This window comes from Periplaneta americana, chromosome 5 (assembly GCF_040183065.1).
Source record: "Periplaneta americana isolate PAMFEO1 chromosome 5, P.americana_PAMFEO1_priV1, whole genome shotgun sequence".
Classification (NCBI taxonomy): domain Eukaryota; kingdom Metazoa; phylum Arthropoda; class Insecta; order Blattodea; family Blattidae; genus Periplaneta; species Periplaneta americana.
This window is the reverse complement of record NC_091121.1, coordinates 97,575,199-97,588,054: the sequence shown is the minus strand read 5'-3', so window position 1 is coordinate 97,588,054 and position 12,856 is coordinate 97,575,199. Positions and strand designations below refer to the sequence as shown.

Genomic DNA, 12,856 nt, shown 5'->3' with positions numbered 1-12,856 from the left:
AATTAACAGTGCAATTTAGGTGAAATTGCAGTGGTATGTTTCCAATTTATTATTATTACTATATTGAACGTCTCTAAAAATAATATGTTAAAAGCCTAAAGCAGTAAAATCAATATGTCACTTAAGCGGTAAGAAGACGGAAATTGTTATGTGTGTTAGGTTGGGAATACTGAATGTGGAATTTTGGACTTACCGCGGATTGGTTTTGTGCGGAAACCAAGCAAATACGCACGATCTCGCACAAATAATATTACAATATAGCGGTGGAGAGATACAATTCATAAGCTATTCCTAAATAGTCGGGAGAAAACATCCTCTTTTTACCGTTTTAATGTAATGGTTGTTGCAGGATGCGGTAAAGGAACACATGGCTACATATTCTGAGGACTTCATACGTGACTTCACGGACAAATTCCTAATGGAGATGAAGAAATACGAGCATGTAGATGAGCCTACCACTTTTATGGGTAAGTACGTTACTCATGAAGTTGACTAATGTGAACTATGCTATAGGCTATTCTACAATTCATTTTGAAATAATTTATCAGATAAGTCTTTGATATCAATAAATGATTTGACGTTTACAGTCATTGACTTGTATGTAAGGTGTGAACCCTAATATTACATGATTTATTTTAGTATTGACGTTTTCATCGTTCCAGACATCATCAGATACATATTCAAGTTACAATATAATAATCTCTTAGTTTTAAATGCATGTTCCCTTATTACCAACAACTAAAACCCTAATCCAATGTACATAGATGAACATAAAATACATAAATGTCGACATAGTTTAAGAATTGAATTTGGGAATATCAATAATCTCTTATTTTACGTGCGTACGCCCTTATTGTCAAGTTAAAACCTTAACAAATATATATATATATATATATATATATATATATATATATATATATATATACAAATAAATATAAAATATAAAATTTGCTAGTATTCACAGTTTAAGAAACTCAAATCTGAAAAGAATCATGTGAAATGTTGTGTGAAGACTTGCTTACAATAATTATAACTCTTTGTTCATGTAATTTGCTTACATCCATATTTTGTTATCCTATTATATGCCTTTCAGTGTGGATACATTGCAATGTCATTCAAATTAATAATATTGATATATTTACAATAAAATATAGGTGTTCTTAAACTGTGAAGAATTGCAAATTTTATATTTTATATTTATTTGTATATATTTGTTAAGGTTTTAACTTGTTGACAATAAGGGTACGCACATAAAATAAGAGATTATTGATATTCCCAACTTCAATTCTTAAACTATGTCGATTTTTATGTATTTTATATTCATCTATGTACATTGGATTAGGGTTTTAGTTGTTGGTAATAAGGGCACATACATTTAAAACTAAGAAATTATTACATTGTAACTTGAAAATGTATCTGATGATGTCGTCTGGAATGATGAAAACGTTAATACTAAAATAAATCGTGTAACATAAGGGTTCACACCTTACGTACATACGAAGTTAAGTCATTGACTGAAAACATCAAATCATTTATTGATATGCTATATTCTGCTTTATGTAACGTTTCTGTTTACTAATTTTCAGCTATCGTAACAGAATTTTGAAATAAAAAAAATTCTATAGATCGAGAAATGTATTCACCATTCAACGTTTGAAGAGAGATTTTCTACCGCGTACTCAACAAGTATTGCTTTCAAAAAGTATAAAACTGACTTCCACTGGAATAATACTTTCGACAATATAACAGACCGGTAGGGAGCCAGATAGGTAAGTAGGTAGATAAGTAGGTAGCTAGCTAATTAAATAGGTAGATGGATATAGGTAGATAGGTAGGTTAGTAGTTATTATAAATGGATCGGCAATTCAGTGTATGGGAGGAATGGGTGCGTGGATAGACAGACAAGGGAAAGCGACGTACTCAGAATAAATTTATCCCATATTCGTTTTGTCCTTCATCAATATCAAACTGTCTATACATGATCGAACATTAGTCTGTCTGGTGAGAAGCCAATGAGCTATTGTTGTGTCTTCAATCCATGAAATTGGGTACTGTATGTTGCAGAGGAACAGCTGAGGGTAGTAGGTCTTGACTACCTGTTCCCCGCCTCAACTACCGTGACTGCCACCCTTAACTTTACGATTGTACATTTGCTGCACCACCCAGAAGTGCAGGAGAAGATGCAAAACGAAATTGACATGGTAGTTGGACGTAATCGGCTACCGACTCTGGATGACAGATCAAGGTATGTGGAATGCATGATTTGACATTCGTTGCATGATATTAAACTACAGTTATTCACATCTTCCGCTGCAATTTAATTATCTCATATTATATCATTCGTACAAATTCATTCAATTCTGTCGGCATTCTGCCAGGTTGTTTCCTTTTTCGTGAAATTAGGATCGGCGTTGGTGACTGCTAGGATGTTACGCGCAATCTCCAGATTGTTTTCCTTCTAATCATGACGAATTCCTGTCTCAGGACGAATTTTGCCTCGGTCTTGCGCACACAAAAATCTCCAGTCAAAATTGAGTTTGCTGAACCAAACGAAATTTCTACTTTACTCTCAATTTCACAGTTATAACCCGTCTGAAGAATCATTGAAGACGGCAGGTAAAGCTTGAACATAAACATGCGATCGATACTGCATTACGTCACCCTGTTCTGATGTACTATGCACAGCGCTGTAGTAAAGAAATGCCTCAGTTCAGTTCGTTCAGTCTGCTAGTCGGTATTAGAAGTGTGTGTACACAAGAGCAAATGGAAACTCCGCCGAGACTCTCGTCACGCGAAGTCTTACACTCGCAAAGCAGAAAGACTATATACAGTGTGGTAAAATTTTATAAAGAAGAGAAAAATAAAGGTCTTATCATTCCATTAACGAACGCTGTGAAAAGAACAGCAACAGCGGTGGGGAAGTGGGTAAGAACATTACATATTATAGCTAAGGAGGTGAGAAAGCAAAGGGTATCGGAGGACAATTTTCAACTCCTGTTAAAGGCCGCCCTCATCGAAAGAAAATTGTATTTGATGATTTTGAAAAATGTGTCATCCGCAGAATTTTTTGGAGTTTTATGAGAAGAGAAAAGAAATTACGACCCTATTCAAGCTTCTGAATGCTGTTAAGGAAAAGATACAGTTTAATGGTGGAAAAGATACATTCTGGAGGCTGCTGAAATCTATGGGATACAAATTTAAGAAATACAAAAACATGCGAAATGTTTTAATGGAGCGATCGGACATTGTTGCACTTAGTGCAGCATACCTGAGAATGCTAAAACAAAACGAAAAGGGGGCAAAGAAGCCAATTGTTTATACAGATGAAACATGGGTCCGTACTCATTATATTGTAAAAAAAAAAAAGTCTTGGCAGTATGATGAAGTGCAAGGTGTGCATGTAAATCAAAGTGTTGGGCAAAGGGCTATTGTTGTTCACACTGGTGGTGAAATGGGATTCATCGAAGGGGCCGAGTTGATATACGACTCCAAATCTCAATCTGCAGATTATCATGATGAAATGAACGGCGAAAATTATAATAAATTGTTAAAGGAACGTCTTATACCAAATCTGCCATCTGAGTGCATTGCTGTGTCAGATATTACACAATACAAGAAAATAAAGTACCAACAATGGCCTATAGAAAATCGGACATAATTTCATGGTTAAAAAATCAAAATCTCACTGCAGACTCAGAATTAACCAAACGAGAATTAATATAAATAGTTAGACAAAATAAGCCGCAAGATGTAGTATACACAGTGGACAGGATTTTAGAAGAGCATGGGTTTACTGTACTCAGACTACCACCCTACCACTGCGACCTAAACCCGAAAAATCTTGTTTGGAATTTGGTTAAACAAAACATAGCATCTAGAAATGTTGGTTCCATTTCCCTGCCAGTTTTCAAACAAATGACCGCATAATCAATAAGCGAAATCAGCAAAGAAGACTGAATAAAATGCTGCTAACCTATTAAACATACCGATGACTAATATTGGTGTCGTGACGCGTTAATGGAAGAGCAAGTTGAAAAGATAGTAATAAACATAGGCATTGTGAGTAGTGATGAAGAGTCTGATGAAGATGAGATGGATTATGATAGGCCAGGTAGCAGCATAGATACAGCAGACAAAGGCAGATGAAATTGAGACCTCTGCCTCGGGCATACAGCTACTTCTGGAATAAGGTACGTGTATATACCGTGCATGACAGAAAAAGTAAATTCAATTATGGTATTGGTAATTGTATTTTATTATGTACATAACAGCTGTTGATGTTTTCATTGGCAGACTGTACCAACATTTCTCCAGCTGACTCGCCATGCATCGAGACTGAGCGGATCGCATTCACGACACACGAGTGCCCTCACCTAAAAACTGCGATGTTTCGTCAGCCGGGTTATACTGGAGAAATGTTGCACGTTGATTTTGGCCAGATTTGAATTTATTATGATATTTTAATTTCCATAGTGGCCATAGTTTCATTATTAAAATTCTTATTAATCTTTTCAGTTGCTTACTGTTGCCTTTCGCCAAGTTCTTTAATAATATTTATTACACATTCTTTGCAATATAATTATTTGGTCAATTTGGCTTGAAACAGTAATATGACCAGCACATTGTACAAGCGCAACTTTCACGGCTGACTACTTGCAACTGAAGTTCGTGTCAGGGTTGCCAACCAATACAGTTGGAGGGATTGTGTAATGATCTCAAAACTATATTTTCGCCTGTCTGGTCGTATAGGCTACTTCAGGTATTAAGGTGTTCAGATGTTAAGACCGTTTAGTCATAAACAGCATGTTTCTAAAGTTTCAATTACATTTAGAAAAATTTAATTTAAAACGCTAACTTACTCACTGTGGATTGTTAAATTAATTTTTTCCACGATTTATAGTTTACCAATATTCAGTGAAAAAAAAGTCGTACACTTAAGAATAAAAAGAGAGATTACTTGAAGGAAAAACTGAATGAGGTAGTAAGAATAAAAATATTCGAGATTATAAGGGTATAAAGGAATTTAAGAATGGATATCAGGCAAGGGTAAACGTGAACAAGGATGAGAATGGTGACTTGCTTGCAGAGACTCATTCAATCCTAAACAGATGGAAGAACTATTTTGGGCAACTACTAAATGTACAGTTGTCCAAAAAAAAAAAAAAAAAGTGGCCGCACTCGTGAACAGCGAATATTTTCAAAGTCCACTTCGGGTCGCGGCGATGTTAGACGATGCATGTGCTTGTATAAGCAGTTCCGGAACTATGAAAGTGTTCCATATCTGCGTCTCGTAGACCAGCGGTAGAGTGCTTATTTAATGATTCAAAGGTTGTGGGTTCGGGCCTTCTTCAAGTTTTCATTTTATTTTTAATCGTTCTTTAGCGATGTAAATGATATTCAGATTATCATTTATATCCAGTTATCGTTCTTTATGGATATTACGTTATTTATATTTTGTTATCGTTCTTCAGAGATATGAATAAAATTCAAGTCATCATTTGTATTCTGTTATCGCTTTATAACGATGTGAATAATAATTATTATTATTGTATCTCCAGTGGGGGTTAGCCCTATTTTACATATGTATGTTAGGGCTATAGTTTTTTTTCACAAAAAAAGATAAGCATGAAGAGAAATGGAAAAGAAAATTAAATTAGCTTACGCGATGTAAACAAAACAATCCGTAAATTAGGCATTGCGATTGCAAAACAAATATCAGTTATCAATTTGAAACATACAAAAACATTAACACACATACGTAACACTTCTATAACACAAATATGCAGCTTTCCGTACCATACATCATAAATTAATACACAATAGACACACAAACACAATCAAACTATAATTACGACGACATCAAGCATCCCATAACAAATCAAGCATCCGTTGCAACATATAGGCCTACATTTCAACATACTTAGTAACCACACTTTTAAAGTTACAAATTTGGCTCCAAGAAGAATAAATAGGATACTGTTACTAATTACTATTCTTCTACAATTTCTTAAATACATCTGTAATAAATCTGTGAAATTCCGATATGAATAATATTCACGTTTTTTATATTTAGCGATATGAATAATATTCAAGTTATCATTTATATTGTTTTCCTTCATTAGCATTATAAAATAATATTCAAGTTATTTATATTGTTATTGTTCTTTCGCAATATAAATAATCTGTATTTTATGTAGGTAATTATTATAACACAAATAAACATCTTTCTTTGTAAAATAGGTTATTTTATTTAGATAATTAAATACGTATTATATAATATCTTATATTAATTAAACAAACCGATATTTATCATTTATATTGTGTTATCGTTCTTTAGTGATACTGTATAAATAATATTCAAGTTATTTATATTGTAATCGTTCTTTAGCGATATAAATAACATAAATTTAATATTAGGTTTGGAAAAATGCAGTTGCATAATACTGCTATTAGTTTTTCTTTTTGTATTTTACATTATACTATCTTGAACCACAATAAAATGAAAAGGAGTAACGAGGAAATGAACCTGAGACGTTGACATCTAAATTCCGTCGTTCGTCCGCTGAGCTACGGGGGCAAAAGTGTGGAAACATTTTAGGAAAAAGTGGCCCAATCACACTCTAAGATTTTCTGATGATTCGTAGAAGCTAGTCCAGGATGCGGGGGGCAAAGGCTAATTTAGATTTCCCGGTCTCTGATCGGGTCAAACATCCTGATAGAATTAATATTTAACCCTTGCCGTGACTTTCGGTGAAGTCCGGAGGGCCCAATTAGTCAAATCCACTCTCCTCATCTCCACGCTTGAGCCCCCTGGAATTGAATAAGATGCGAAAGAGATAGTGGTGTGCGGAAAGCAACGGGATGTTACCGCATTTAGGCCTATCCTTCCCAAGAAAAACTGCAAACATGAACAAAGGAAGCTTTTAATAGACGAGGAAGGATCTTCTGCGGACCTCTGGAAAAAGAACTAAGGAAGAGACTAGTGAAGTGCTTTGTGTGGAGTGTGGCATTCTATGGGGAAGGAACGTGGATATTACGACGAAATGAAGAGAAACGAATTGAAGCATTTGAAATGTGGATGTGGAGAAGAACGGTGCGTGTGAAGTGGACAGACAGAATAAGAAATAAAATTGTGTTTGAAAAAGTGAGTGAAGAAAGAATGATGCTGAAACTGATTAGAAAGAGAAAAAGGAATTGGTTGGGTCTCTGGTTGAAAAGAATCATAGACGACATTAGGATATGTGGATCATATGAGGAGAGACTAAGAGGAAGGTAGAAAGTAGGAAAGATTGGAGATTGCTGAGTTTGCAATGAAGGACCTGCCCATGGACAGAACACTTATGTATGTTCAGAATGCCTGGAATATCGTGTCTAAGAACAGTCGCCATTTGCAAAGACTAGTCGATTCCATGCCCACTCGACTGCAAGATGATAGAGATAAGAGGAAGATAGACTTAATATTGAATTGTGGCTTTTTGTTTTGTTTTTTGAACGCTTAATTGTTTGAATGTTTTAAGGCCGACGCCAGTAAATTTGTTTTGTTTATGCCACGAAAGATATTTTTATTGAGAATAAAATCTTTTTTCTTTCCATTTGCAGCACAATATCATAATGATAAAGTCATGGCATAATATATTAATGAACCTGATGTTAATTACTAAAATAATCGTAAAAGAGAAAGGAGCCATTATGTCTAGTTTGTCTCTCTCAGAACAGAACAAAAAAGAACATAAAAAGCAACAGGTTGTAGTCGAACGCAGGACCTCATAAATAAGAGGCCTGTACGCTACCATTATGCTATCGATAACACACAGAATATTTCAATTATAACTGTAGATATCAGGCAACGTGGTCCAACAACATGTAGCATCGCCTGTCTCCGAATTGTAGCGAAGATACCCGAAGGGAACTTTGTTTCAGGAGAGCGGCCACTTTTTCTTTTGACAGCTGTACATAGCCAAATAGAAATGATCAGGACGAAATTCAAATAAAAACTGCTGAGCCATTTATATCCGAACCACACTTTCTGAAGTCGAAATTGCGATAGAAAATCTGAAAAAGTACAAGTCACCAGGTATCGATTAAATTCCGGCAGAATTAAAACAAGAGGGTGGAAGCACGTTATTTAGCAAAATTTATAAGCTTCTACTTGCTATTTGAAAAAAGGAAATTGCACCAAAACAATGGGATGGAGTCCATAATTGTACTTATTTTGAAGAAGGGAGACAAGACTAATTGTAACTTTCGAGGAATATCACTTTTGTTGTACAAAATTTTGTCCAATATTCTTTTGAGACGATTAACTCCGTATGTAAATTAAATTATTGGGGATCATCAGTGCGGTTTTAAGCGTAATAGATCGACTGTTGTTCAGATTTTTTGTATTCGACAAATATTGGGAAAAAAAATTATTGGAATGTAAGTACAGTACAACAGTTATTTATAGATTTCAAAAACGCATATGACTCTGTTAAGAGAGAAGTTTCATATAACATTTTTATTGAATTTGGTATTCCCAAGAAACTAGTTCGATTAATTAAAATGTCTCAATGAAACTTAGAGCAGAGTTCGTACAGGTCAATTTCTGTCTGATGCTTTTCCAATTCCCTGCGGGCTAAAGCAAGGAGATGCACTATCACCTTTACTGTTTAACTTCGCTCTAGAATATGCCATTAGGGAAGTTCAAGATAAGAGGGAGGGTTTGAAATTGAATGTGTTACAACAGCTGCTTGTCTATGCGGATGACGTGAATATGTTAGGAGAAAATCCACAAAAGAGTAGGGAAAACACGGAAATTTTACTGGAAGTAAAGCGATAGGTTTGGAAGTAAACCCCGAAAAGACGAAGTATATGATTGCCTCGTAACCAGAAAATTCTACGAAATGGAAATATAAAAATTGGAGATTTATCTTTCGAAGAGGTGTAAAAATTCAAATATCTTGGAGCAACAGTAACAAATATAAGTGATATATTAAACGCAGAATAAATATGGGAAATGCGTGTTATTATACGGTTGAGAAGCTTTTGTCATCTAGTCTGCTGTCAAAAAATCTGAAAGTTAGAATTTATAAAACAGTTATATTACTGGTTGTTCTGTGTGGTTGTGAAACTTGGACTCTCATTTTGAGAGAACAGAGATTAAGGGTGTTTGAGAATAAGGTTCTTAGGAAAATAGTTGGGGCTAAGAGGGATGAAGTTACAGGAGAATGGAGAAAGTTACACAACGCAGAACTGCATGCATTGTATTCTTCACCTGACATAATTAGGAACATTAAATCCAAACGTTTGAGATGGGCAGGACAGGTAGCACTTCCTACGAGCGAATCCAGAAACGCATATATTGTTAGTAGGGAAAAAGACCTTTGGGGAGGTCGAGACAGTAAATGGAAGGACTTAATTTTATATAATGTATTTAAATTCAGTTTTCAGAAGACATTGAAAGACGGTGTACAAAGAAGGACATACGTGCGCATACATGATTGGAGAAGGCTGTCCATAAAGTTTACTCCGCTTACGAGTATTTAACGCGATAAATATGTAATTTTTAACAAAAAATAACTATTCTCTTTATTTTCATGTCACCGCCACACTACCCTAAAGCCGCCATGCCATAGCTAACGACTTGTATATTTCTTTTACAATAAAAATATTATTGGTTGTCAATCTTACCAGCGAGACATAGACTTTGTCATAAGGTAGACCGTTGAGAAAGATGTGAAATAAATGTTTTCAAAAAAATGTTGGCTTCTAATTTTCACTATGAAAGTTCTTTTACCAGATTCAACTATAATATGTTAGTCTACATAGAAATAAAATAAAGTGAACCGAATGCGTCAAAATATCTTGGTGTATTCTTTGACGGTAAGCTTAATTTCTACAAACATGTTACTCTTATTTATAGCTACGCAATAAAATGTGGGCCCAAACTTACCCTTTTTTAGTAATTGTTTCACTTTTAATACTTTACTTTGCACTAGTCAGCTGCAGCTTGAAATTCTGTTACGTAGAACCCTAGATCATATATGTAACAGATAACTCCTCGCTACGTTAAAATCGGCAGCACTTTGAAGAAAACAACCGCCAGGATCGCCACCCGTCCGCCGTAAACGAACACGAGATGGCAGCACAGTCGCTAATGCAATTCAAATGGGAATTATGACGTGACTCCTTATGTAACAACTAGATGGCAGCGTAGTAAATCTGACAAAAGTTGTTAACCTCAAAGCCTATAAGCCCGACATATCTGTTACATATATGATCTAAGGTAGAACTCACTCTGTAAAACTGGATATTGTATAAAACACAAACTCACGTCTTTGTTGTATTTGTACAACCCTTGCAGTGGCGGAGTGGTCAGACTTCCGGTTTATCACGCAGGTGGCCCGAGTTCGAGTCCCGATCAGGTCTGTGATTTTTCATTGTGGAGGATAAGGTCGCAGTTGGGGTTTTTCTCAATGTTACGCCGTGTTTCCCCATATTAGGCATCTACATCATTCCGTCAGCATTTCACCATCATTCCATAGCATTCTCCGATCGCTGGCTGGCGACGCACGGAGGGGGCTACCCAGGGACGAGTGGGGTTGCCTGCTCGAAACCTGGGTACACAGTGAACCTTGGTATAGTCAGCCGGTGTAGGTTTACAATGCACCTGGCTTGAGGGTTATCGCAGTGTTGGGCCATATTGCCTCCCTCCCGTAAATTCCACTTCATTCCATGTATTTGGCCAGTAACAGTTATGATAAGAATTATCGTTATTCAATTGCTACAGGTTCTCAAATACCCGACTTGAAATCTGTTAATCGAATATCGGTACATTTAATATTAGCCCTAAGTCACATTTTCCCAGGAAATACGTGCGAAGTGGCAATGTTTTCTATAATAACAATATTCTAAATCTCTTTCACCAATGTTCAGATGATATAGAAGTGAAACTTACGTTGTAAAAATTATTACCCTTTTGCTAATAATACTTTGAATACAGTAATAAAATAATTCCGTAATTAGTGACTCATTTACTTCATTCATAGTGTTCTGCCCAAGGGCAAGTCTTACACTGCAAACCCAGCTTTCTCCAATTTTCTGCCTTCCTCTTTATCTCCGCATAATATGATCCATATATCTTAATGTCGTCTATCATCTGATATCTTCTTCTCCCGTTCACCATTCCTTCCAGTGATACTTCAATAGGCAGTGTCTTCTCAGCCAGTGATTCAGCCAATTCCTTTTCCTCTTCCTGATCAGTTTCAGCATCACTCTTTCTTCACTGACTCTTTCCAACACAACTTCGTTTCTTATTCTATTTGCCCGCTTCGTACGTTCCATTCGTCTCTATATCCACATTTTAAATGTTTCTAGTCGTTTCTCTTGACTTCGTCGTAATGTCCGTGTTTCTGCCCCATATAATGCCACACTCCATATAAAGTACTTCACTAATCTCTTCCTTAGTTATTTTTCCAGAGGTCCGCAGAAGACGCTCCTTTTTCTATTAAAACCTTCCTTTGCCATTGTTGTCTCCGTTTGACTTCCTGGCAGCAGCTCATGTTACTGCTTATATTAGGTCTACACCTCAAGTGTTTGAAGTTGTCCACTTGTTCCACTGCCTCATTACGAATTCGCAAGTTTACCTTCTTTAATTTTCTTCCTATGACCATGGCCTTAGTCTTGTTTGCATTTATCATCATCCAATACTGCTCACAAATGACATTTTTTGTAACTTCAGTAGCATATCCCTTAGTATCATCTCCTCTTCTGCTAACAACGCTAATCTATTAGTGCATGCTGTCGGCTAAATACTTAATAATAAAATGACTAAGACTTTATTACAGTTCACTGTTATCACCATCACCATCTTATCCAATAAGTACAGAATCACTCTGCATGTTTTAACAGAAGGTCGAAGATACGCCCAAATCTGTTGTAATAATTTATTTGTAATGATGCCTTAACGGTCCACGTGCTATTTAGATTACCGTACAACGAGGCTGTTCTGCGAGAGTCGATGCGCAAAGAAACATTGGTTCCATTATCAGTTGTTCACAGAGCAACAGAATCCACAGAACTTGGCGGCTACACCATTCCCAAGGTAAGAGTAATATTAACTAGTGCTGTTGATTGATCAAAATATTTAATCGATTAACTATTTGAATTTAATAGATTAATCGATAGATTAATAGAGTTTTGATCAAGTTGAAAAATGTTTCAATATACTGTAATATACAATTATTGTTAAATTTAACTTGTTTTCAGTGATAAGTATTAAATGTTGTATATCTGTATATATTGTATCGTTATATTACAAAACTATTTTAATTACTTACTAACATACTTATTATGAGGCTTATAATTTGTGTCAATTTCTCCGAGAATTTTTTAGACAAACATAGATAACAAAAAGTATGAAGACTCACCTAGTTAATACTGCTTCATCTATGATTTTAAACATGTGAGTGCATTCACATGCTCCTAATTAAGTTCCGCTCTACGTTTAGTAACAATGTTTCCTGAATCACTAAACACAAAAAAAAAACTTTTTTCTGTCGAGCACTTCTCACGATCGTTCAATTTAATCCAACCGTTTCACCGAGTTTACCATTCAAATTCTCATGTGACATATTAGAGTTTACACTTTTCACAAACCACAGATAACTGATTTTTTTTCTTTATCAAACTAAACACACAACTTTCATATGCAAACTCAGTACAGAAACTGCAACTGCAAAAGTACAGCAGTCAAAACAGATGACTGGCCTCTATTGTAATCGAATTACCAGATTTTAGAAAGAGAAGAAGGTAGTTACGCTCTCACTTGCACACAGTGTAGACAAGGCTATTTTGAAAGGGATGAGGGGGACGAATC

The 12,856-nt window shown here is 35.5% G+C and overlaps 1 protein-coding gene across 1 annotated transcript in view; it reads left to right on the top strand.

Annotated features, from left to right (window-relative positions):
• LOC138700031 (probable cytochrome P450 304a1) overlaps positions 1–12,856 on the top strand; it is an 83,717-nt gene that overhangs the window by 54,853 nt on the left and 16,008 nt on the right. The window contains exons 6-8 of the mRNA XM_069826321.1: positions 350–467; positions 2,065–2,245; positions 11,965–12,082. Coding sequence (XP_069682422.1) covers positions 350–467; positions 2,065–2,245; positions 11,965–12,082 — 417 coding nt within the window. The remainder of the gene's footprint in view (positions 1–349; positions 468–2,064; positions 2,246–11,964; positions 12,083–12,856) is intronic.